This window comes from Paramormyrops kingsleyae, chromosome 20, assembly GCF_048594095.1.
Source record: "Paramormyrops kingsleyae isolate MSU_618 chromosome 20, PKINGS_0.4, whole genome shotgun sequence".
In the NCBI taxonomy this organism is placed as follows: domain Eukaryota; kingdom Metazoa; phylum Chordata; class Actinopteri; order Osteoglossiformes; family Mormyridae; genus Paramormyrops; species Paramormyrops kingsleyae.
Window position 1 is genome coordinate 19,246,759 of NC_132816.1, and position 26,998 is coordinate 19,273,756.

A 26,998-nucleotide genomic window follows, 5' to 3' on the forward strand; every position below is an offset into this window, starting at 1 on the left:
CGTTTAATGGCAACCAGGCGAAAGCTCTATTGAAGTTAAAAAAGGGATTTACAAGGCTGACGTTTTCAGTAATCTGGAAAATCCAGCAGGATATGCTGCTTCGCTCCGTGAACCCGATTTGCTTGCGCCACGTTTACGTTGCATTTTGTCTGTTTGGCACGATATGTATGTTCGTCTGTGCACCATGTTCTTGCTGCTGTACACGCCAGAATTTCCCCCCAGGATCAATAAAGTTAATCTTAATCTTAAGCGCAGAATCACCACCGACAGACATGGGTGTAAATTCATAAATCTTTTTTTTTGTATCCTTCCCTTACAGTAGAACTCATCACCTTTTTACAGAGTCAAGAGGAAATCTGGTGACGGTCTGAGATGCTGGATATTTCCAAGTCTTACGATTCCATCTGAAAAATACCCCAACCCCCCCGCGCCAAAAAAATAAACCTGCTACTACCTTTGCATCACTAAGAAGGATACCAACATTCACAAGACAAATGCTAGAAAAATTAAAGCACAAAACTAGAAAAAAGAAAAAAAAAACTCGGGCGGGATCTCTGCAGATGAGACCTCCACATCTCCATCTTGGCAGACTCACATCATCCACTCTCTCCCGCTGTCTTGCATCATGCAGGTGGAAGTGCGGAGAGGGAGCGAGCCGGCATCGGCCATGAGGCCATCCTGCTCATGGCCAATTCCCAGAATGAAGTGGACGACTGGGTCAAAGCCATCCGCAGGGTCATCTGGGCGCCCTTCGGAGGAGGTACAGGCACTGGGGTGAGGGTGGTTGGGTGATTAAAAGAAAGGAAACTAAAAGTGGAATGAGCAGATTTGACCCCCAGGACTTCCACTCTCACCGCTGTGATGTCCAGCCTCCCCAACAGCGACAGTTTGCATTGTTTACCAAGGGAATTTAAACGAGTTTGGGATAAAAATAAGAACAGATTTCATGTTGGGAATCTGTATCTAAGAATATATCTTGTGCAGCAGCACTGTCGATGTTATTTACTGCACCATGGGATCGGTGATCTGAAGAGGGAAACGTACCAGACCAGAAATAGGAAAACGTATAACTCAGTGTCGAAGATCTTTCAGAGTGCCTTGTGTTTGTCAATAGACGCTGAGGTGACCAAAAACTCTGCGTCTGCATTTTCAGATTAAATTTTAAACCGCGCCGTTGGCAGATGCCTGTCCTGATCTCCCCCGAAAGCGGAGGAGCAACCCTGCGGTTTCACTCGGGCAGAAACGCAAGGCGCTCGCTTTTCTAACCTTCAGATGTTATAATAGACCCTTAGTGCTGATTCACGCTGAAGATTTGGCAGGGAATTCAAATTCTTCCTGTGATATGCAGATACTGCAAGTGAGAGCAGTGATGCACGGCGCTCCAGCATGGGAAAGTGACAGTGTTTGCCAAAACAATCTCGGTTTTATCTCCAGGACAGTGTGTGTGTGAGTGGATTATGTTTATATTACATTGTGGGGACCAAATGTTCCCCACCATGTAATAAAAACCTGTTATTTTGATGTTGTGGGGACCATTTTTCAGGTCCCCACAAAGATCTGTGAATGCAATCAAAAAACTGAATATTTTGTTTGGTTACTTATGGTTAAGGTCTTCATGTTGGGATTAGAGCTTTCCCCATAGAAATTAATGGAGAGTCCCCATAAATATATCATTACAAACCTGTGCGTGTGTTTGCGCGCGTGGGTCTGGGAACTCCTGAAAAATGAATACATTTTAAATATATAATTCAAAATAAAAAACTTAAGTACGGGTGTAAGTGTTGCCAACTCTTGCGTGACACTTACACGCACACGCAAGAAATCTTCCGGCAAATCTGTATTATTCCTTTATAAACCTAAAATTAACTATATCAAGCGCTACAGACCATTTACAAGGCAATAAAACTGTTACATACGTGTAAATGCATGTACATGTGTGTGCAGAATTGTCTCGAATTGAAAATCTCACCCCAGCCATCTGACCAGAGTTGGCAGCCCTGGGGTGTGGACTTCATTTAGTAATGTGATTTGGTTTGCTAACTGCCTGCTAATGCAGGGTGGTTTTTTTTACCCCAGAATCCCCGCTTTGTATTTCTGTGATTTACATGGCAGGTAATAATAATGAGTCGTCAGACTGGCCATCAGGAATAGAAATGAGATCGAATCGGAGCCATAATCCGCTGCGGACTGGCTGTCGCGGTCACACGGCGCTATTCGCGCTGAGCTGCTCTTTCCCCGCCGATCGCGGGCATGACGATACCTGCCCGCCCTGGCGCCGCCACCGCCTGCAGGAGCTCTTTCATGAATTAAATATTTCGCTCGGCAAGCTGTGATTACTGCTCGGAAACAGATGCGTCGCGGAGCGTTAACGAGGCGCCGAGCTGGGTCCACGCCGCGGCACTGCGCGCACCCTGAGCCGGGGGGCAACAGCCTGGGATGTGTCTGGTCCCGGAAGCCGGGGCGCTTCTGCTGTGCGGCTCCTGTCCCCCGGCTGCCCGGTGCTCCTGCGCGCTGTCCGCCGCCTGCTGCGATAGACCCCGAGGTAGGATGCGGAGCGCAGCGGGACGCCAGCTGATCCGGCGGGCCAGTGCTTAATTAAATGCGCAAAATAATAATAGTTATAATACTTCAACTCTCGCGTTTTCCATGTTGAACATTGTATTTACATTTATCCGTACAGCAGACGCGTTTATCCAAAGTGACCTATAATTGAGAAACTAAATTGCCAAGTTAATATGCTTTTTTTTTTTTTTTTTTACTGTTGCCTAAATGACGACAGAGGTTCTTGGTGTTTAGTAATAATGATATTATTTAAATGCAATAATTGGTGGTGAAATAGAAAAATGCAAACGCGGATTGTCCGTCGTGGGCGCCGTTTCATGCCTCCCCCATCACGCGCTTTCTTCCCGTCTGATCCCGGAGTGTCTACCTGGTGCGGCAGGTATCTTCGGCCAGCGCCTGGAGGACACGGTGCAGTATGAGAGGAAGTTCGGCCAGAGGCCGGCCCCTCTGCTGGTGGAGCAGTGCGTGGACTTCATCAGGGACCGCGGTCTGGACGAGGAGGGGCTCTTCCGGATGCCGGGCCAGGCCAACCTGGTGAAGGAGCTGCAGGATGCTTTTGACTGCGGGGATAAACCCCTTTTTGATAGGTATGGGTACCGGTCGCAGCTGGAGCCTCACTTCCAGGTTTACACTCTGTTTTAGGCTTGTTGTTTTAGATAAGATAAGATACAATTAGATGAGGGACTTTATCTCAGTTGTAGATTTACAAAATAAAGTATAAAGTATGCACTGTCAGAAAAAAAGAGCACCAGTTTGTACCTTAGCTTGTCACTGGGGCTGTACCCTCAAGGGTCTCTGCCAATTCTACCCTAACTGTAGGTAAATCTACATTTTAGTCTATTTTAAGGTACGGAAATGGACTCTGAGGAACATCCCCAAGGTACAAACGGCATCAGCGTACTCCCAATGGTACAAAACATTGCTCATAATCAATTTCAGTACCTTAAAAGGTACAATTACCTACAGCTAAGGGTACAACTGGCAGAGACCCTTGAGGGTACAGCCCCAGTGACAAGCAAAGGTACAAATTGGTGCCCTTTTTTACTGACAGTGTGTGTCACAGAATTTGTTTGCTTGCTTGTTTATTGAATGAACACTAACACTTATTTGTGCCATCGAGTTGGGAGGGATGTGATTATTTGAACTGCTGCCCTCAGAATAAGCTGCTTTGAGGCCATGGGCCAGTGACACAGGTCTTGTGACTATTTTGTTGTCCGTTTGCTCGCGGACCTCCTGGCCGGGCACCAGCAGGGGGCTGCGTTATTCCGGTCCTTCTAATTCCGGCCCGTCCGGAGCACTCTGACCTTGCGGTGACCTGCCGCCCGCAGTAACACTGACGTCCACACGGTGGCGTCGCTGCTGAAGCTGTACCTGCGGGAGCTGCCCGAGCCTGTCATCCCCTACTCCAAGTATGAGGACTTCCTCACCTGCGCCCAACTGCTAGCCAAGGAAAGGGAAGAGGTGGGTATGGCCCGGTCAAAACGTCCTGCTCTCAGGTCACTCATGCGAAAAGGAACACGATGCCCCATTCCTGGGTGAAGAGCCCCCTGAGGGTGAAGGGAGGGGGCATTTTGAAAATAATGACACTTAGTCTCTGGCATGTTTTCCTTTTGGAAGAGCAGCACTAACTTCGCCACGTCTTCTTTGGCCTGAGCTTGGCTGAGACCTCTAGGGGGCGCCATAGAGACTCAAGTTACCTGCTATATCTGGATAGAGGGCAATGAATTGGAAGTGTGATGTTTCTCTAAATTTGGCTTGTCTAAGAGGGAGACGAGAGTCGATACCAAGAACTAACAATAGTTTGTAAGCTGCCGCTTGGTTTGTGACATACAGAACATGGCACATGTCAGCCTTCTGAGCCAGCTGGGAAAATAGACACAGGACATACATAAATAAATACATATTTGCACAAATAAATGGGGATCACGTGTTGCCGTGGCGCCCCACTGACTTAAAGTCATCATTTATCTGTCAGGGCATCCAGGAGCTGGGGAAGCAGGTGAAGACCCTTCCAGTAGCCAACTACAACCTCCTGAAGTACATCTGCAGGTAGGTGACCGTGCTGCCATGACAACACGCTCCTCAGATCCCTCTCCCTCAGTGATGTTGCTTATATTTACCTGTTTAGCACTTTGCATATTATTCTCATATTTCTTCATGTTTCTTTTTGGTTTTCTTCTACGATGAAATCAAGCCAAGGCTGTGGGCTTATTGTTCACGGATAAATTTTACTGTCCTTCCTTGTTCTTCGTTCTTTTCAGGTTCCTTCATGAAGTTCAGTCCCATTCGAACGAGAACAAAATGAGCGTTCAGAACTTAGCCACGGTATTCGGACCAAACATCTTGCGCCCAAAGGTGGAGGACCCAGTAACTATTATGGAAGGTGTGTGTTTGCCTGGGGGGGGGGGGCACCGTTTGTCCATCCAAAAAGGGTGAGTCAGGTGACCATGAGGGACACGTGATTAACTTCCTTTCTGCACCTGATCCTTGTTGTTCTTCAGTATCAGTCTGTATGAGTGCAATATATGTATGTCGGTCCACACTGGCTCCCCCTGCAGGAACCTCCTTGGTGCAGCAGCTCATGACCGTGCTGATCAGTGAACACGAGCGACTCTATTCTGGCGGGGAACCAGAGGAACCGGCAGCACCGCGGCCAGAGGTGGGTCCCCAGGGTCCACGCGGCACAGTGGGCTGGATCTCTGACGGAGGGCCCCAGGGGGTCCGTGCAGAGGATGGGAGCTCCTCCTTGGGACTGGAGGACTTGGGAAGCAGTGGCTCGTCACTGGACGTTAACATCAGCACACCCGCCGCTGGCAGTACCTTGCGTGCGGCCAATCAGGGAAGGGGGCTAGACACGGACGTCAGCCCGAGCAAGCAGGCTAAGTCGCTGCCTGTTTGGAAAAGCTCGTTCCGGGGCCCAGGGGCGAGACCTCAGCCAGGCAAGCTGGGTGGTTCCGCTGGGGACGTGTCGGGACTGTCGGGAGGGAACTGGCTGATGAGCGGGCTGTCCTCCCTGCGGGGCCACCGCCGCACCTCCTCAGGGGAGCCGGCGAGGGACTCCGGCTCCTCACAGAGGCTGTCCACGTACGACAACGTCACGGCGTCGAGCCTGAGCGTGCCCAGCGGAGCCGGCACCACCTGGACCACATCGTCCTGCGACGTCTCGGTGCCGGACTCCAGTGAGTTGTCAGAGAATAGCGGGAAAGGGGAGTGGCTGGCACCTCGGGGTCGCCCCCTGGAGGCTGATGGTGGTGACGCCCCAGAGCGGTGTGCCGGTGGTGCGGTCGGCAGCGCTGCCCACACCGACAACCAAGCGAAGGCCCTCAGCAGCCTGGTGGAGGAGCTGCAGGAGGAGCTGAGGAAGCAGAAACTCACCTATGAGACCAGGATAAAAAGGTGAGTCTTGTGTCTGCAGCTCAGTGGGTTAGGCCTTGGTGCTTGTGCTCAGAAGGTTGCTGGTTCAAATCCCATGCTTGGCAGAATAGTCACATTGCTGTTGGACCTTTGAGCAAAGCCCTTAACTTCCTGAGGAATGCTCCAGGGGTGGCAGATAAATGGCATCAAATTCAGGTCGTCCTCTGCCTCAAGCCCTGTGATGGACTGGCGCCCCATCCTGGGTTTCCCTTTCCTTGTACCCTGTGATGGACTGGCGTCCCATCCTGGGTTTCCCTTTCCTTGTACCCTGTGATGGACTGGCGCCCCATCCTGGGTTTCCCTTTCCTTGTACCCTGTGATGGACTGGCGCCCCATCCTGGGTTTCCCTTTCCTTGTACCCTGTGATGGACTGGCGCCCCATCCTGGGTTTCCCTTTCCTTGTACCCTGTGATGGACTGGCGCCCCATCCTGGGTTTCCCTTTCCTTGTACCCTGTGATGGACTGGCGCCCCATCCTGGGTTTCCCTTTCATTGTACCCTGTGATGGACTGGCGCCCCATCCTTGGTTTCCCTTTCCTTGTACCCTGTGATGGACTGGCGCCCCATCCTGGGTTTCCCTTTCCTTGTACCCTGTGATGGACTGGTGTCCCCTCCCCTTTGGCCCATTCTGCCTGGGTTAAGCTCCAGCACTGCATAAACAACTGGAAGGTGGATGGATGATATTAGGGCTGCCACTTACTATTTTTTCTATGGATTAATCTATCAACTATTATACCGATTGGTCGATTAATCTAAAGGATTAGTTTTCCTCCAGAAAATCAAACAGACTGTTTAAGTTAATTTTATTTTGAAAACAACAAACTGTGTATTATTACAGGGTTTTAGATAATGGACGCCAGCTTTAAGGCACTACAGACATTATTTTCGCCCACAATTGGATAAGCAGATTAGTAGTATGCCTAAAATATTAATGAGATGCGTATTGGTGATTCCCAAAATGTAGAAATCTGGATAAATTTGGCGTGTCCTTACGCTTATTAAGCTCGGTTAGAGGGGCACGCCGATGGTAAATCGTGGAAGCGATAAGAAATGAAGTCGTAGTGTGGGAAGGGACAGCTTAGCAATCACAACCTCTTTTAAACATGATGATGGTGTGGGGCTGCTTTTTGCTAATTAAAGTCCGGCACGTTTTTTTTTTTTGGTAAGTATAGTTTTAATTTTTATTTCAGTTCACTAATTATTTTCTTATTTTCTTCTTTTTATGTAGCGTCCGTTTCGTTTCAGTTTTAGTTAATAATAACACTGGCACCGTCAATCCACATAGGATAAGCCTTGATTTTAGCCTAAACGTTTTCTCAAACACTTATTCAATGGAGATTCTAAGGTAGCAAGCAGACAACTTTATGGCTTTAATAATAAGTGTATTAACCAGCTACCAGCAAAAAAATATATTAAAAAGCTCTCCGTACTAATGATCATTTAACAAACATGAATAGACCATACCATGTATGATACTTACAGTGCCGCTGTAGTACGCCATCGAACTTTTAAAAACATATTTTTGTTTTCTGATCATTTAAACCACTCTAAAATTACGTAGTGATATTAAAGGAAAACATCCGTTATAAAATCTGAAAATTTTTGGAAATCACGATGGTAACTTCATTCAAATAATTTAAAAAACGATGCTTCGATTTAAAATATTGATGTCGACGCTCTTTCTGCATCGACGTTGTCGACTAATCGCGAGCCCTAAATGGTATTATATGAATCATCGGCTATTAATAAAATATTTAATTTCGGGATGGCCCAATGCCGACGGCTTCTTTTGATACAAATGTTATTTTTGGTCAGGCATATTTGCTGCTAGCTTATATCGTACTGGTCCACAGCAGTGCAGGAACAGCCTTTGATTGTCACCCACATTATAGGTTCCAGGAGAAAGTGACTTTTAAATTGCCTGATAAATTCAGGCTATTGCTATTAATTTGACATTTCTCCTGCTTACAACTTATTTTGTTTGAGGAAAATGAGTCTTTCAGGCAGACTCACGGGGCACCACGGAACGAGGACCTCTGCGTTTCTGCCTTTACAGTTTTTACAGTAAAGTAAAAATATTTTCCATACAGAAATGACATATCACCAATGATGTCTATTCATTACCTTATTTGTAGCCTTTATCTGTATGTACAGGTGGGCATTTTACTCAAGCAATTTAAATATTTTTTTTTCACCGTCCCTCTTCTATGGAGGGCGTTTTGTGACAATTTTCTATAAATAAATTACATTTAAGTGAAAATTTATAAATATATAATTTACTCAAAGTGTCATTTAAACTACTATTGATAAATGTGTCATTTAAACGATTATTTATACAATCATTTAAATTGCTGTTGGAATGATTGATAATTTAAATGACCATTAAAATGATCTGTAAGGCATCCATCAAACTCAGTGGGCGGGCTTTAAACACAACCTAACATCTGATTGGTTACATTGCAAACTCAGTTACAACAGATCGATCTCAACTAGTTGATTAAATTCTTATTTATAACCTCATTTTGTCTGTTCCCTCCTGGGGCCGTATACATCCTAACTTAACAAAATCCGAAATAAGCACTCAACTTTAGAATAGCAGTTAAACTGCCTTAACTTTCACTGGCCACCACATAGTGTTAGCTATAGCTAAACTAATTTTATCCATATGGCTGCTCGAATGTACGGAGCCCCGCTCATGACATAATGATTAAAATGATGTATATCCTGGCCACTGCCCAATATTGTGCTTTTTTCCCATGTATTAGTATCTAGTCCAGGCTGTGTGGTGCATTACCTAAAGAATCAAGCATTTCTTAGCAGAGAAGCAGGTGGAACTGAGCATCTGGGTTTGTGTGGTTTGCCCCCTGCAGGCTGGAGGAGTCCAGCGCCGCGCTGCGCTCCCAGTTGGAGCACCTGGAGCGGGAGATGGACCTGGAGAGGCGGAAACAGCGGCTGCTGGAGATCAAGCTGCGGAACTCGGAGCGGGCCAGGCAGGACGCCGAGACTCGGAATCGACTTCTGGAGCGTGAGATGGAGGGCTTCTTCTCCACCCTGGGGGAGCCATGCAGTGGGGTGCGGACCAGCGACATCTGAGCGGGGGGGGGGGGGGGGGGCTCTCCTCCCACACACCACAGAGGGTCTCAGGATATTAAAATGAAGCCCAGAGGCTGCCTGACATGGTAACCCCCCCCCTTCCCCCGACACACACTGCCTACGCACAAACCATACCAAAGCGAGTCCTTTCCAGTGCAAGCCGGCTGGAACGGGATATCAGTCATGTGACACAAGCCAACTGTGGCGTCTGCTTCAGACACCACAACAAACCTGCTCAGCCCTTCAAACCTGCTCAGGACCTTCACGGGTCCCTGCATGGGGTGACTGTTTCTGACTTATAACAGTTATACTGTGCTTTTGCTTTCTGGATGAGATGGAATACCAGACAGCTAAGTCCTAATGAACAGTACAACGGTACAAATGTCAATATAATGTGTGTTAATTTATCAAAGGGAGTTTATTTTTTAATATGTCAGAATATGTTGCATATTAAAATATTCACGTTTCTGTATACATACAATGTGGAATACGTTCTACAGTAGCTTCCAGGTCAACTTGAAGAACCAACAATACCTTAAAAGCGACAGACTGTGTTTGCACTTGGAGATGTTGCTGGTCACACAGTACACAGAGACTGTTTTTTTTGGGGTTTTTTTTTTGGACTGCATATTGTCTGCAAAAATTAATTTTGAAATGTCCAGTTTTCAAATTCTCCCCCATTATTTGATGTGGAAAATTGAAGATACCCATATTTAATTCTAAATGTCACTGAAATGCAGACACAAGTACACATTTTTACCGTCATTTAACAGCAGGAATGACAAATACATTTATCACACTGGCGAGGTCCTCTTTATGTTCCTTTTTATCGTCCTACAGCCCAAAAGGACGACAAAGTGTGTAGGGGAAGTACTGTTCCTTTTTGATCCCTGCAAAGGCAGGAATGGAGAATGTCATTTTCCGCATCGATTGATACCGGGTATCAAGAACAGGTCCAGGGCAGATATCCTGAACCCCTGAGTGGCTTTGTGGCAGACGGGGGAGCAAAATCACTCCAGAGAGAGATCACATGTCGCAGCTGGTTAACCCTTTATCTACCTGGAAGCAAGATACCCTACAGGAGGCACTGTAAGACCCACTGAAGCGCACAGAGGAAGGTTTCTGTCAGCATGCAGTAAGAGATATGGTTTCTGACTATTCCTGGATTTCATATTTCGTCACCAAATACTCATCCAGAATATTTAAGCATGGAAACTCGCTCCGACTGAAGGATCTAATTATAATCTTATGTAGCGTGGCATTCGTCTGGCGGTCACTGATTTTAAAATTCCTCTCCCGTCTAATAATAAGTGCCAATTACTCAGGAATTTTATGACCCTGTTGACAGTCTAAGATGTCGGGTTTTGCGGCCGGCCTGAATATTCTGACGTGTTTTCAGAAGCTCTGAGTCACGCCTTTGAGGGAAGCGGCGTCAACACCCAACACCTGCTACATCGCCACCTCGGTCTCGACATCCTCCTCCTTCCGGAGCACGGCCCCCGCCGGCACGACTGAAGAGGCCGACAGCGTCAGAGAAGGACAGCCAAAGCTCGTTCTGAATTCAGCGGTTTATTTGCAGTACATTTCCAAGTTGGCATTACTGGGCTGGACTGGATCTCCAGCACACTTCTTCCACAACCTCGGGCAGCGGGGTGAACAGAACTGGTTCAGTTATCAGAACAAAACTTGCTTGGGCTGGTTACACAAGCGAAACATTACGGACCAGCACCATGAATATTTGAACTTCTTTTAGGCAATTGCTCATATATATTTATTTATTCTTCAAACTCGTCCGGTCTTACTATCAAGTGGGGGCAGTACCCCTGACCTCATTACAATTCTCTTGTTTTTTGGCCGCTGACTTCGATGACAAGGTTTGGAAGGCGGTTTACGTTATAATACATCACATTATGACTGCACCAAGTCACAGAGAATCTTTCTAATTTACAAAATAGAAAAAAAAAACATGTATCGACAGTACCAGACATCCTCTACCTTCAAAAACATACATCTATATGGCCACATCCATCACTCACTATTTGCACAATTTGCAGAAGGTATTGCACATAAACTGTAAAGAAAAAAAAAAAAACGACCAGTTCTCACTCCTAGGTGAAGTATACATCACATATAATACTAGAAGTATCCTAACATTGACAATATTACACTCTGAAATAAATAAATAAAACAAATTATTCACATTGTTTTATATACCGAATCCTGTGGGTGTCTGTGTATCCAAGAAATTTAGTGTGAGGTAGTTCATCAAAGCCTACTTTTGTGAGTGTTTTGAGTGTTTGAAAGCACGAGTCTCCTAAAACATCGTGCGCGTGCATCTGCTGAGGGGCCAGCAGCGCCAGAAAAAATAAGAGCACTTGCAACGAAAAGAACACAAAAAGGAAAGGGTATTGCCTGTGAGTAGCTGGCGCCCCCGTGTGGCCAAACGTCACAGCAGGCATCTCGGTTTCGGCACCCTGCCTCCCCGCGCTCGACACGTCTCCGAACAGTCCACATCGTTTCAGTTAACCAAAAAACACCCGTTACAAGCGGAAAAAGGAAACAGTCTTCCTAACGTGACTTGAACTGTACGTTCTTCACCTTAGGTGCCGAGTTTACGACGTTTTTTTTTCGAACTTAGGCAGAAAAGCGTACAAACCAAATAGCTATTATATAAAAACACATTCAACTTTGATGAAAAACCTAGGCAAGTCACCCTTAGCGTATTTAAAAGAAACGTGTATGTTATAACTTTCTGAAGCCAACTTTTTCCTTTTCCTCAACTAGAAAAATAGAATTTCCATTTCCGATATGGGCCACTTTGGGTGTGATTAAACACAGTAGAAATACTAGTACTTGTCACAAACCGTGTAGCTAGGAAACCTAACCTCCTTGCTTTTGGATACTTCAGGAATGAATCCACAACTGCAGGCACTTTTCCATTTGTAACTTAAAAAAAGAATGCCTTTATTGCATACAGTATTATCTTATTATCTTCCTATACTGGCGCTTGTCAGCATTGCTCAAATTAAATAGCTTTACAGTGCACACATGCATTTACATCCTGCATCGTGCATTTCTGGTTTACGTTTACCAACTACAGTTTTTTCTGTTTCCTCTCTATGATGAAACTGGATAGGGAAAGCACTAAATGTCTGTAAAAAAATGTAAACATACTGCAAGCCAAAGACCGCAAATAATAACGAGGGGGGTGGTGGGGTTAAAAGTGACATCACTCTCAACACACGCACTTGAAGAACGTTGTCTCGATTTGCGACACCATTACGAGGAGCCGCGATTTTCCCCTCCAATGCGCCCGCAAAGTGGGTGAACGCGATACGGCACAGATATTTCTTAAAGCCTTGCACTGAAGCATATTCCTCACGCCGCCTGACCCACAACTTTGCCCCAACATTGCAGTTTGGTGAGATTAGCCCGGAGGACGGGGGGAGACGCACGATCTGCAGCGATTCGCTCCCGTACCCCAACGCTCCATTTATCCAGAGATCCCCACTAACTTCATCTCGCACATAAATTCAAACCAAACACACGAATCTCTATCAGACAGCCACGAAAAAAACCCGCAAACAGCAATCGAGCGATAAAAATGCCTGAGAAACAGCAGATAGCTTTAGGAATCAAACGGCATCTAAAAACTTTAATACACACAAAAAAAGGATTTAAAGGTGTCAACCATTGAAGGAAAGAGTAACGGAAAAAAGTTGCTTATTAGAGTACAATCCAAATATCTATCGAATAGATACATTTAATAAAGCAACCATCTGGTAGATGGAGATAAAACCATTTCAAGCGATGGGAGAAATGGCGAAGGAAGTAACATGTTGAAGTAACAAATATGACAAAAGGTGTAGCACGAACGGAAAATTCAAATATTAAAAAATATATTTACCATAAAATTTTTACAAATTACCTTAGTCATTCTTCAGCATTTTGAAATGGTGTAACCGTTTGCATAAAAAAACCGCAAGCGTCCTTATAGTCGGTATATAGCTTAGTGTTTAAAATCACAACTTTCCTAGACCATTTCCACAAAAAGATAAAATAAAAAAACAATATGCCTCAATATTTTACAGCCTTAAAAAATAATAGTAAAATAAAACACAATGCACATTCTTGGAGGGGAGTGGAATAAACACAAGTGAACGAAGCCGTAGCGTGTTCGTTTTGAAACCGGCCCGGACTCTATACCACGGAAGAGACTGTGTCGGTGATGCGGGCAGATAGTCATCTGCAGCAGCCCAGCGCTCCCGCGGAGCCGTCCAAGCTGCTGTCCGTGTCAGAGGCCAGGGTTGGCTCGGTGGACATGGAGGATACATCGTTGGCGGAGGAAGAGGAGGATGATGAAGACGAGGACGACGACGGGGGCTGGGAGCCGTTGATCACTGCGGCACCTGTGCTATGAGAAACAGAGTATTAAATCAGAAATGCACCATGCTGTTACCTTATTAATATATGGAGCCACTGCTTCTCCATTGAAAAGGTATAAATAAAACCACGTGGGTAAACAGCACCACACAGTGGTCAAAATGTGGTACTGACAGCTGGGATTAGCATAATAATGTCCTGTATGGGTCTCATCTCGTTAGGAAAAGCAGGTGGTCATTACATAAGCAGAGAGACATCAGGAGCGCCCTGCCATCACACAGATGCTGTCCCCTCTCGTCCCCAAGGGACCTCTGAAAACATTACACTCGCTATTGCTAGGGGCAGCGGAGTCAGAAGCTGAGACTACAAAATGAGGCTGCACCATTCAAAACTTATACCTGCATCCAAACCACAACATCTACACCTATTGCTGCCCCCTACAGGAGACTACAAAAATGCAGGCAAAAATGCTACAAGAACAGCAGTGTCCGTTTTAACTAACCTAAAGAAGCCGGTTGTCCCCGGATCACCCCATTTTTTGTCCTCTCCTCCGAGGCCAGGACCTCCTTGTAGATGAGCTCTAATTTGTGGAAGAAGTCGGAGTTAATTCATAACTGAGCACATACATTAATTTCTTAAATACAAGTGAAGGGGTGTGTCTTTTAACTAGAGATGGTCAAAATGACACTTAATGAACCATTTGCTGTATTTTTTGAGCCCACTAGATGGTGCTCTTGGTTGGCTTTGGGGCATGCTTTATGCTCTTTTTTTTGAACAAAGTGAACCATCTATTGGGGTCACAAAATACAGCAAATGGGTCATGAAGTGTTATTTTGTCCTCACTACTTTTAACCTAGCATTGGTTGAAGTTACCCCAAGCTGTCAATCACTGAGTGAGCTCATTAAATTTAAAACACAGGGTTAGTCCATATTTGTCCCATTACTAGCAGAGAATAAAAATAAAGTGTCAGGTGAGGATGAGTACCTTTCCATTCATCTACCGTGTGCTCCCTTTCATCCAGCTGCTGGTCACTGATCAACGGTGGCGGCTGAGGGAGGAAAACAGACCCGAGTGGGTTAGAGGCCACCTTTGGAACACACATCTGACTTCCGGAGCACAAACAGTCACAGTGCAGAGAGGAAGGGCGGGCTCCCAGTGTTTACGTTCGGAGAGCGAATGCCGTAATGGACCTCGTCAGATCAGGATGCCGGCAGGGAGCTCGGCGTCGTCCCAAGTCTCTAACGGCCAAAGGGCTTTTCTGGCCAGGTCACCCGCGGGTAGGCAAGGTGGACGACAGCCTGGCGGCATGGAGACGCCGCTCACGGCCCAGCATCCATCTGGGCTTCAACGCGCCACATTCACCGATGGTGCGAATTCTCCCACACACAGACTCACACGCACTTATCCGTCTTGTTATCCCACCAGCACATTGTCCTGACATCAGATGATCCTTCCACAATTATTGCTGGACTACACACAATTTTACTTTGGAACTTCTGGACCTCCTCTGCCAGTCCCAGGAGGCTGGACTGCCCCTTTGAGTCTGGTTCCTCTCAAGGTTTCTCTCTACTTGGGAATTTTTACTTGCCACAATGTAATATTGCGAAAATGTGCTATATAAATAAATTCAATTTAACTGAATAACCCTACTTAAAAAACAGCAAATAAAAGAATCCCCTATATTAATTACTATGCTTGTGTGGACCGATTCTTGAAATCTCAAAGCAGCAGAACCTGCATGCCTGCACACACATACACTTTGCAAGACCTGCATAAAAAGTCCCCCCTGCTCCAAAGTGCACGGTCCCTACCAGACAAAGCTCACAAGCCGCAGAACCTGGAGCCCAATCCCAGCTATGTAGTTCCAGATGGGACAGGTAGCACTCACCGCTTCCACCTCAGCTGGATCGTACCACACATTGATGTAGGGGTGCTGCAGGGCCTCGTCCACCGAGATGCGCTTGGATGCATCTATTACCAGCATTTTCGATAGCAGGTCCCTGGCCTGGCTCGCTGGAAGGTAACACGGGTTTGGCTTAGGGTGACGGGCCATCGAGCCTCAGGAGGGTCCCAGCACAATTAGTCAGTCAACCTGTAGGCTGAGCTGTGAGCTCCATTAAACAAGGGCGGCATAGGCCTCACACCTCGAGAGAGGATGTTTACTGGAGAAAATCATTGCTGGGGAGGAACTCGGAAAGGAATCTGGAAACCTCAAAAAGCAGACGGGACCGTACCCTTTAGCTTGTTGTGATCTGAGTCGGCGGGGAAGAGGACATCAGGGAAAAGCTTCTCGAAGCTGTATCCAGCATACCGGGGCCGGTTTTCCACGTAGGTCCGGACGGACTGGTTGAGCTTCATCAGAAATTCCTGCGACGGAGTCCCCAACTGCTCGATCACCTTGTTCCATTGATCGATATCTGACACGGCTCATGTAAGGGAAGCGGCTCAGCCAATAGAAAAGCAACTCTTAATTTTGAAGGGTGGCCAAAATCACCTAAGGTGGCAAGTCAAAAAAAAAATCCCATAATGCATCAGCAAGCAATTGTCCGGTTTGCTTTCTCATAACACTTCACACACAAAAAAAACAGCAAGAACTAAACCTGCAATGGCCGCATAATGTTCGATGACTAATCCTTTCTGTCACGCCCCATTGGTCACCTACAGATGGCCTTCCTGAACAACAATACGAGGCCAAAATTATTAACCAGCTACAGTACCCTGATTTTAAGAACATTTAAGTTATTTACAGAGAAATTCCTTAAACTTTAAGGTGACTCAAAGAGCGGGTAATCCTTTACTCATTTGCCTAACTGGGTTTCTGCAAATAAAAATGTTTTTCTTATCAGCTGGTAAATGGGAGCATCTGTCAGGACATTCCCTTGAGATGCTAGTGAGCCGCCACATTTTTCATTAGACTTCAAAAGAATGAGTATCGCCTTGCTGGGGTCATCATGCTATTGGCAGCTAATCTCCAAAACAGGGTTTCAGGAAGGAGTGGAGGCACAGGATCCCTTAATAAAAGCATATTTGCCCAGAAGCCACACAAACAACACAGGATATATTCTTAGTGGTCTGGGGAATGACCCCGGGGCAGTGGCGGACCATAGCAAGCAGGGCAGACACAAACAGGGACACACACACACACACACGGATGACGACAGTATGCAGTACAGGTAAGGATACGATCTGTGCCTGGGAACAAAACGCTACCTCTGACCATTTCAGCCATGATACAGCCAACAGACCAGACATCAACTGAAACAATGAAATGACACATGAATTTAGCATGCAGAACAAACATAGAAAAATAATTATAATAAAAAAAAAAGGACAAACATACATATAGGAAACACAAATGAAGTAACAGGCATCTGGTAAACTTAACACGCAACAACATGCAAACCCTGCCGCGGTCCAGCCACAGGTACGTTAGCAGATTTAAACAGGTTTATATTTAAAATTAAATTAAATTAAATTAAAATTTTGAGTTGTTAGAGTTACAGGAGCTACATCACTTGTGAGTTTTACTTCCACAAAAATGTTCTGAGGGCAGAATGAAAATTGACTGGTTCAGAGAGACAACCATTCAGATTGTAGAGGAGGTGGGTCTAAGCAAGTAGATGAGGTGGGACTGAGACATCTGTTTGGTTGGACCTGCCCCTTCTACAATCTGATTGGTTCTCTCTCTAAATCAATAATTTTTTGTTCTGCCCTCAGAGCATTTTTGTGTGAGTAAATGTCCCATGAGCAGCTACAAAACAGAAAATCAGAACTACAGCTTAAGAGCCAGTGTGTAGCATTGCGACTTTAGCGTAGCACAAGCAAGGCAAGGATGCAGGGCTGCCTATTTAGCCTGTATTATGCTCACAGAAATTCACCATAGACCGACACATACTGCCAGTAGGTCAATTCACAATGTGCAAAATGCATGTGTGCACCCATGAGCCAAGACAGAACGTTCGCGATACTTTTCGGTCAACAGTGACCTATGCGACAGTACGTACGTATTCACGGGGTGACTGAAACCTGCCGGTGGCTGGTCCGATTTTACGTCGCACCCCTAGGCGGGAAGCTTCATGGATATTTTAAAAATGTCCGAAGAGGTCGCAGGTCTCCATGCGAGGAAGGTGCCTTTGTGCGATGTAAACCCAGGAGCCGACATTGTGGAAGACCCACCATGAAGAGCACACCCCTACGCCCACTTATTCCCAAAGGACGGAGTCTGTCGGAGACCCCAGCACCCCCCTGTAGCCCTCAAACGCAAGCGAGCAAAAGCATGGTGCTGCCAGTGAGCCATTAGCGTCGGCAGCAAAAAACCCACAGTCAAAAAGCACAAGGATACAGTCCCGGCCCGGAAACAGGATTTTGTGCCGGACCATTTCTGCCATAATGCACCCCACTGACCAAATGTCCACTAGATGTATGAAGCACAGGGAGGGTGGGGGGGGGGGGGGGGGACAAGCGAAGGGGTGAGTCAGCAGGTGGGGTCTCAGTCGTCATTTTAGTGAAGCCAGCACTAGGGATTTTCACATTTTTTTTTCCCCCACCGAGAGTTATTTTTAAATACATCAGAGACCTACGTTTGTTACTCGAGCCAGAATTCGTCAGAGAAAAAGCGTAAAATGTGAAACTCATCTTGCAAGCATGCAGGAGAAGCGTGGGGGGAGATTACTAGAAGAGGCACGTGCAGGTGACGGTTGGGGTGAAGAGGGGGCACCCTGGTGCCTGGGATGGCGGGCTTTGGTCGCGAGGCATGCACGAGTAGGAGAGAGGTGGGGGCGCGGAGTGTCATCGCTGGCCGACGACTGACCGTTAGCCTGGTAGCCCATCCCGAGGATGACCTCTGGTGCCCTGTAGTAGCGTGTCACCACGTAGGGCGTCATCAGGAGGCCGGTGGCCGCCGTCCTGGCTAAGCCGAAGTCCAGGATCTTCAAGGTGCAGTCAGATTTGACCACAATGTTGCTGGGCTTGAGATCCTGGGGAGAGCGTACAGTTGTGTAGAATCAAGGTGGATGCCAGTGCAGCTGAGGGCTCCAAATGGTCCACTTTCATCTGTCTGCTGACATCACCACTCTGATTGGACGACTTCACCGACCGGATCTTGATCTTCCAAAGGCCTTTCAGCTCAGTTACAGCGGTCTTGCTCTGATCATACTTTGAGGTATTTTTTTTTTAATATATATATAGTCTTAAAAAGGACTGCGGGGGCCCATGAGCGATAGATTTCCAGTTCTGCTGCATGAATCATGATCTGCTTCCTGGACAATTCAACTTGTGGTTTTCCTTTAGGCTAAACACCCTGTTGCCTTATTGCTCACATGTGATTGGTTAGTTACACTGCCAATCAGGAGTGGTCAGATTCCTGCGCCCGCCCATTTCTATATAAAGAGCTCAATGCATCAGCAGCTATACCACAGACTATTCAAGTGACACTGGCACAAACAGCAATACTTCTCCAGAACGATATTTTCGTTTCACTTGTAAAGTACACGGTCGTCAATAATATCTGACATCCAACATAATATTCCCATAATATCAAGTGCAGACTGAGGAGGGGGCGGGGCTACATACCCTGTGTATGATCCCAGCGGCGTGAAGGTGCTTGATGCCACACAACATCTGGTACAGCAGGTAGGACAGTCGCTCGTGGTCCAGTTCCATCTGGATCACCTGACACAGGTTGGCGTCCATCAGCTCCATCACGAGGTACCTGTACTCATGTGGGGGGGGGGGGGCCAAGTTCAGTTGACATTGACGAAGATTTCCTTTGTCCTGGTACATTCTGCAACATCTCAAATTTGGCAAATCGACTCACACATCCTGGAAGTCCTCAAGCGTCTTCTGCGGCGTAAACACATTTAACAGCCCGATTATCTGTGAAAGCAGAAGACGACGAAGACGTCACGATCGCGTCTAATGGCCAGGGAGCACCGTGGGGCGCCCCCTGCTGGGCGAGAGGTCGCACAACCACATGGCGAGGGGCCTCACGTTTTTGTGGTTGACGCACTTCATGAGCACGAGCTCCCGGTACGCCCTCTTGGCGTGCGTCTGGTTCTGGAATGGCCGGCTGAGCTTCTTTATCGCCACGTTCCGCTCCAGGACGTGATCATATGCCGAGCTGGGGGGGGCGGACAAAAAGGGGGAATGCTGGGAACAAAAAAAAAACATCGGGAGGACACGTGGCGGAGTCTGCCCAGCGACCTTCATATTTAGGTTGAGGAGCTAAACTCACAGGACAACAAAGCGGAAGAGCGGGTCAGGGACGGAGGAATCGTAAATGCCACCATCTCGCCTTAAAAGGGAACTTAATCATTTATTCGCGTATCATACCAATTCCTGAGGTGAATCAGCATAGACACAAAAAGCTGGGAAACTTCACACTGCATTAGACCCACTTTCAGACAAATGAAAAGGTCAGGCTCCTCTTTATATATATATTTTATTACTCACTCTGTCCACGGAGACGGCTGTCTGACTTACCACACGATTCCCTGAGCCCCCGAGCCGATGGGTCTTAAATTCTGGTAGCGTTTCAGGACCGTGAACGTCGAGTCCCCGACGTCTAAGCTGTAGTATTCTTTCTCGCGCTTATTCCGATTCATGGTGAAAACAGCGGACGGACCGTGCTTGTCTGGGCATCCACAAAAGCCTTACTCCTGCACACCTACGAGACAGAAAGATTTAGGATGTAACCCGTCAGCAAAAACGAGGGCAGGACGTGGTGCAGTGGATTAGGACGCTTTGCCTGTGATCTGAAGGTCGCTGGTTCAAATCCCTGGGTTGGCAGAGTGACCTCCCCCTTTAGCAAAGCCCTTAACCCCCAATTGTTCCAGTAAATGATACCACTGAGGAAACAATATTAGATTACTAAAGGTATGTCCAGACTAGGAAGCAGCAGCAGGACACGGATGAAGTGAAAAACCATCATTGTTCTGAGCCGTTACCCTCCTTCTGATTTATGGACTGGATTTGTAACCAGAGGGCAGAGAGTCATAAACACGCTTAACGAGGGGCAGGTACTTGAACGGCTTTTAGCTGCATACACGGGCAGCTGGCGAAACTGCGAGCCGTACGATTTGCTCCAGATAAAAATGTCCGGGAGGCAAACTAAATTATTTAATGCATCTGGTGCAGGAATAGGCCCCGAATGAGCCAGCGCACTGGGAATGCGTACTGGGAGCCGGCGTGTTTAAGAGACGGAGAGAACATGGATGAGATCTCGCAGCATGAGGGAGCGTCTCATCCATCTGGAGTCTTACAGAAAACGGGCTGGTCTCACAGAGAATAACAGGCTGTGATGTGGGCCCAGAGACCCACCCCCAAGCAGGGCCCAGTGCCAGAAGAGGATTTAAAAGAAAAAAACAACAACCTTTTCGTTATCTTTTCGTTTCGTTATCTTGTCATGCTGGTTATTCAAACACAAATCCAGAAGGAAACAGTCTTTTAAAAGAAACACTGTGACTGGCATCAGGATAGACAGGAGCCGCTAAACTGGCCCATTAAGATAAATAGGAGAATAGCCATTCCACTGCTAACCTATCAACATAGGTTATACACTGCACTGAACAGTGCAGCTCCACTGCATGCTGTGGTCACATGACATGGCCACAGCGAATGGATGCTGTGCATTGGGGGGGGGGGGGAAAACAGGAAATGGCATCAGTGGAATGACAGAGGGCAACAGATTCTTACACTCGAGAGAAACATGCTCAGCTTTAGAAATCAGGAGTACAGGACAGAAATGATCAAAGGTTTGTGTTAAAATGCAGCCTCTGGATAACAACTCAACCACCATAGGGGGGATGGAGGGGTGGGGCAACGTTAAAGGTCCCAAAATGCAAGGCAGGGCAAATGATGGAGCTTTCAGTGGACGGAAGGATTGTGTGTAAAATAATAATAATAATAACAATAATAATAATAATAATAATAATAATATAAAAACAGAAATCTATTTTTAACTCAGCAGGGAAGCTTCCAGACAATCCTTTTCATCAGGACTCCCCCTAGTTATGGGAACAGGGAGGCAATTACTCGACGAGGGACTGGAGCCTGAAGACATACAAAACAAGGCAATATGGGGTGTGCGGGTGTGTGTGTGTGTGTGTGTGTGTGTGAGAGAGAGAGAGAGAGAGAGAGAGATAGAGACAGAGATAGAGCAATAGAGAGACCTAAGTGTCTGGCCCATTTAAAACCCCCAGATAGAGCCTCCTGCAGGACAGAGGACACAGACCCATCCCGGTGGATGACGCTGGAGACCCCAGGGTTCCTCCGACCGCTACGCCCCAGCGCCGACGCTCCACGGGTAGCTGAACTCGCAAAAGTCCGGCAGGGCCAATGCTCACCAGGAGGCACACGAAAAAATTTATAAATTAACAAACCATGTATTTTCAACTGACTGGCTATGAAGAACTGCAGCATGACGAAGCCTTCTGCTGGAAGACCGTCCAACCTGATTTAGAGAAAAATAAATAAACCACCGAGCTCCTTACGCCACCCGCATTACGTACACGGATATAAATATTTCCTGTTCAGCTTTGCTGTATATTTCAGCTTGTTCTTAAGTATAAATGGGAACAATAAATATCACGTCAGAAAACAGGGCGTTTCTGTGCCCTTGAGAATACCTTGACCAGTTCTGGCCGTCGGGGCAAGACGACAATACCCACAATGCACCTCTGCTGGGCAACGCTGGCAGCAGACTTGCTGCTATTACGGAAACGCCGCTTCACCCTGGCAGCGGGCCGCCCAACCCTCCCCACCATCCATATTAATCAGCGGTGTCCGTTTACGCACCCCGATCCTTTCGGGTGAATGTCAGCTAGGTGCACCAGTGCTTAACGGACAAACCCCCCCCCCCCCGCCTCCCCACTGCTTGGAAGTCCCTTGTTCCGCCTCCAGCGAGATTTCAACTGGTGAGCTCCCAGTAGATAAATAAATGTTTGCAAGCATGAGATTTTAAAAGAATCAAAAAGATTGTTTTGCTACCTAAGTAAGGAAAATTGTCTCCTTATTAATGCTTGGCATGGCAGCCATATTGCAAAGAACAAGGACCAGATATCACATGACGCCAGATGTGGCCCTGTTTATATATCCAAAGTATAAAATCATATTTAACAACATAATAAATATATACATGACACCAGAAACCTACAACAGGCAGCATCTAGATTACCTTCAGCAATATGGGGTGGTATAGCGGTTTATTTTCTGCACTAATTATATCAGACTCAATTAAATGACAAAGGCTTGATTAAGGATCAACAAGCACAACCACTGACACTGACAAATCCAACCCTGATCGAACATTTCTACTTTATAAGAAACCGTAATTACTCCGCTCCAGGTATAATAAATTACATCCAGTGATTCTAATGGTAACACCAGCTCCTAAAGCAGCGTTGAAAGTTGTCAGAGAAACAGCAGTTTAAAATCACAGTGTTGGGCTGGGCCGGCCGAAATCTCCGCATATCTCACTTGCGCTCCAAGCCAAATCCTCCATCGATCGAAGCACCGGTATTCAAGGACAATGAGCCTTGTTTCAATGTAAGAGTTTATTTATCAAACCGTTTTCTTTTCCTTCATAGTGTGTCATCACATTAACAAACACGCACAATTCGCCCAAGGTGCGTCGGATTATTTATATATAACCATTTCTTACCAGGCACCATCGCAACTGCACGTTAACAGAGATAAACCGCAGACGACTGTCCTCGAAGTAATTCTGCTGTCATCGCTTCCCTTCCCGTCGTTTCCTGTATGGGTTTACTTCTGATTTGGGGAATTCATTTATTTTGCCTGCGACATATTTTTATTCTAGCTAGAGAAGAAGCCGAATTGGTCCTCTATCGGTTTAAATAAATGCGACGACAGGTTGACAAACATTAATTTACATCATAATCGCGATCATAATGATGGTTCTCATTTACCATGACACTCAGAAGGGCTTATATTACAGTCACCTCGCAGGCGCCGTCATTTAAATAGAAAACAAAATAAATACTGTCCTCTGATTATTTTAAGCTTGCTGAATATATTATATTCGCAAAATCTAGAGAAAAAAAAATATATATATATATATATATCACCATTCAGCCGATGACTCCGAGGTTGTTTTTGGGGAAAAAGACATATCACAAAGGCATGAAAATTAAAAGAGACGCCTATTACTTATATAACACTGAAAACCCACATATAGAGACGTGTTCTCCAGTTTGGAACCAGCCAGAGGCGTCATATTACTACAGTATCGTTTTATAATACGAAATATTAGGTGGCTACATTATAGCTAGCTGTTTACCAAAGCCTAAGGCTCCAGGCTCGAAAACACCGCATGTTTGTGAAGGTGATCCCGGTGCCCGTCAAAAGCAGGACAAATCAGCCGTCAGTTAACAAACGGGCTAAAAAACGCAACGAGAGGCTGCAAAGGGGGTCGAGGGATGAAAACACAGCGCCGGGTATTAGTGCTGTGGGACGATCGGCGATACCCTCCCCCCACTGCAAACAATAACATGTCTAAAAAACACGCACCGGGGCTCGTTTCACTCACCGCGTCCGGATAGAAATGCCGCCGCTGGTTATACGGCAGAGCCGCTGCAGAGAGGGAGGCGCTTCGCTCGCACGACGATCGTTTTCTTGGGGACAAAAGCCTGTTCCCGGAGTAAGAACGTCGGGCGGATGAGAAGCCCAGGAGCGGCTGCGTTTCCGTGCCCCGGCAGGCCCCGAAGTGCGGAGCTCTTGCGCGCTACGTCAGCCCAGCCCCGCAGATCCTGACATCAGCGCTTTCTGCTCCGCCGTGCGCCTGTCGTCAGGGCCACCGTACACACAGTCTCACACACACACACACACACGGCGTGCGTTTCCGTCCTGCTCATCCACACCGGGCTGCATGCGTCTCTGCATGCGTGTTCCCTGCTTATCTCGTATTGTACTTACACGTTTAATCACGCCAGTTAACTAGCACGGACCAGGACTAGTGTATAGCTACTGCTTGAATCAATATAATTACTGTAGCCTCTTGCTTGGGTGAGGAAAACAAAATCTTTCTTCACGTTAACTTTCAGGCTGGATATTTTAGGTGTTAGACTCACTTTTAATGGGTGAAGCTGCGTGATTGTGCGTCAAATTCAGTCTAGTGAATAGGATTGTTATAAATGTATCACTGAATTGAACTGTTTCTATGGCACCAGAGGTTGCTGAGATGAAAGGAAATTGATGTTTTGACCTATGGATTCCAGGGGCGAACAGTTAATTATATAATTTATATATAAAACATGTTAAACTGTAAAAATGTGCTCCATATTTTCTTTTCTTTGTTGAGTTTAGGTCAGTTCCTTTACCGATTATTTCACAAGGATTTTTAAAATCATTCCAAGGCATGTCTGAGCTGCCTATAGCATGAGGGGTTTCCGATAGCAACGTCAGATATTTGAAAAATAAGCAAGCGATCAAGTGTGTTGCTCATCTTTTGAGCGACAGGTTAAAATTATCCTTCCTTTGTCAGAAGTCTTGCAGGATGAACACTTTCATGATCCCGGCGGAGGTGTTGGTGGTGCGAGAGAGGCAGAGAGTGGTCTGTCAGAGCTGTTACTGACGGCATCCTGTAAAAGCATAGCACTTTACAGCAAGCAGAGCTCACATGATCACCATTAATGTCTGGCTGTACAGCTCCCCCCTTATAACCAGGGGGAACTAGGAAGCAATGAGGGGAACTCATACAGTGCCTGTATGATAAAGTAAATGGTAAATCCTTTATTTGCACAGGTACATTGAAATTCTTCACTTTGCCTACCCCACCTTGTGGTAGCAGCAGAGGGTCCACTGACGTGCATCACCCCTGGGGGGTTAAGGGCCTTGCTCATGGGTGTGTCCCTGTTCTGCTGAGGCTGGGGCTTGAACTGGCAACCTTCTGATCACAGGCACAAAGACTTACAATATGTTTCTATCCAACATGAGGTGCAATTGAGAAGGTTTGGTCAGACAGTCCCAGTCCCTGAAGCAGCTGGTGGTGGTTGAGGGCCTCGGTCAGGGACTTTAGACTGAAATCACTGTCCCCACCCTGGGATTTGAACTGGCAACCTTCTGATTACAGGCACAGAGACTTACAATATGTTTCTATCCAACATGAGGTACAATTGAGAAGGTTTGGTCAGACAGTCCCAGTCCCTGAAGCAGTTGGTGGTTGAGGGCCTTGGTCAGGGACCTTACACTGAAATCACTGTCCCCACCCTGGGATTTGAACTGGCAACCTTCTGATCACAGGCTCTATTCTACCCCTTTGAGCCACACGGTACCCTGTTTTGTCAGCTTAAATTGGATGTCTTCTCAAGCCATGATGGGATTTGAGCCACATTGCAAATCCATGCGTGCTAATAATTTTGTGTTTTCTGCGTATCTGTGGCAGGTTGTCTCAGGTAAGCGACTAAATGTAACGTTGACCCAGCATTATTACCAGCTGTGGATAACTAACTGAGATCAGATGGAAAATATAATATGGCGCCATCTAGTGACAGCACTCGGTACGTCACATTCCCTCCTCTGTCTCACTGTCTGACCTTCAGTTGAGAACATATTGAATATAAATCACTTTCAACTGGTTGGTTAATTGCCATCTTCCTAAGAGTTACTTATTTTGCTAACATTTATCAGTATTGTTTGCCCTGTGATGTCTGCATTGCACCCCAGTCCATCCAGACCCTGCACTGGACAAGCGGGTAACAAAAACGGATGGATATTATTATAGCTATTATATTTCAAATAAACTGCAGGTTAATGAAGCTGGCTATGGTTTGATGTTCATTATTCATCATTTCACCGGCTATTTTTCCATTAGTTTGCCTGACTGATGGATGACTGTGACCCATTATGATGAGCGAGAGCCTGGATCTCCTGTTTCTAAGCATGTGGGATGGTCTGGCCCACGGGGAGATTTCCAAGTGGCACCACAAGGTGGCAGTGCTGATCTCCCTGGTGAGGTCAGGGTTAGTCCATTGTGAAGGTGGGAGATAATACATGTTCTTATGAGGAAGCCATTATTAGTGTAATTATGGGACTTAGCATTTTTTTTTGTGCTGGCATTGAGTGAAATAAGACTCTAAATCTCAATGGGCATGGTTCGCTTCTGCTGTCAGTTGTGTAGTTTAATCCAGTGATTACCAATAATGAAACTAATTTGGTCATATAATGCAATACTAAGAGTATGTGAGACTGACAGCTCTCGATAAGCCTACGCACTGTAGCTTCAGAAGGCTTGTATCCACCACGCCATCACCATCTGCCAACTTGTGAAATGTCACCTAGTCGTTTGGAACCAGAACCCCCTACAGCTATGCCAAGATGTCCCCAGGGACAGGGCGAACTGCAAAAAGGAGGCTGGCCCCTTCACCACTGGCCCCGCCCCCCAGGCAGGGTTCATATCTGTGATTGGCTGGTCCCTAAGAGAACTTGCGCTACGCTCATCTTTATTGGCTGACCCAAAAACCCAGTCACAAGCATTCCATAACTTACAGGAGGTGAGATACTCTGAAACTGATCATTCAAACAGCTACAC

General features: G+C 46.5%; 2 protein-coding genes across 11 annotated transcripts in view; one reads left to right on the forward strand and one right to left on the reverse strand.

Moving 5' to 3' along the window:
* arhgap22b (Rho GTPase activating protein 22b) overlaps positions 1-11,193 on the forward strand; it is a 28,178-nt gene extending 16,985 nt beyond the window's left edge. For 4 of the 7 annotated variants that reach the window (XM_023820277.2, XM_023820276.2, XM_023820280.2 and 1 more), the window contains 7 exons: positions 632-760; positions 2,942-3,149; positions 3,891-4,023; positions 4,538-4,611; positions 4,824-4,945; positions 5,121-5,958; positions 8,846-11,193. In XM_023820277.2, coding sequence (XP_023676045.2) covers positions 632-760; positions 2,942-3,149; positions 3,891-4,023; positions 4,538-4,611; positions 4,824-4,945; positions 5,121-5,958; positions 8,846-9,068 — 1,727 coding nt within the window. In that variant the 3' untranslated portion in view covers positions 9,069-11,193. Of the gene's footprint in view, positions 1-631; positions 761-2,350; positions 2,543-2,922; positions 3,150-3,890; positions 4,024-4,537; positions 4,612-4,823; positions 4,946-5,120; positions 5,959-8,845 lie in introns of those variants that run through there. The other 3 variants (XM_072703831.1, XM_023820278.2, XM_023820281.2) reach the window with 3 other exon arrangements.
* Positions 10,622-26,998, reverse strand: part of LOC111848368 (mitogen-activated protein kinase 8) — a 38,698-nt gene continuing 22,321 nt past the window's right edge. The window contains exons 1-12 of one of the 4 annotated variants that reach the window (XM_023820282.2): positions 23,999-24,275; positions 19,933-20,116; positions 19,441-19,570; positions 19,268-19,326; positions 19,024-19,162; positions 18,263-18,428; positions 16,636-16,707; positions 15,687-15,869; positions 15,341-15,465; positions 14,437-14,500; positions 13,954-14,031; positions 10,622-13,477 (exon numbers count right to left, since the gene is read on the reverse strand). In XM_023820282.2, coding sequence (XP_023676050.1) covers positions 13,311-13,477; positions 13,954-14,031; positions 14,437-14,500; positions 15,341-15,465; positions 15,687-15,869; positions 16,636-16,707; positions 18,263-18,428; positions 19,024-19,162; positions 19,268-19,326; positions 19,441-19,570; positions 19,933-20,054 — 1,305 coding nt within the window. In that variant the 5' untranslated portion in view covers positions 20,055-20,116; positions 23,999-24,275 and the 3' untranslated portion in view covers positions 10,622-13,310. Of the gene's footprint in view, positions 13,483-13,953; positions 14,032-14,436; positions 14,501-15,340; positions 15,466-15,686; positions 15,870-16,635; positions 16,708-17,794; positions 17,867-18,262; positions 18,429-19,023; positions 19,163-19,267; positions 19,327-19,440; positions 19,571-19,932; positions 20,117-23,998; positions 24,276-26,998 lie in introns of those variants that run through there. The other 3 variants (XM_023820283.2, XM_023820285.2, XM_023820284.2) reach the window with 3 other exon arrangements.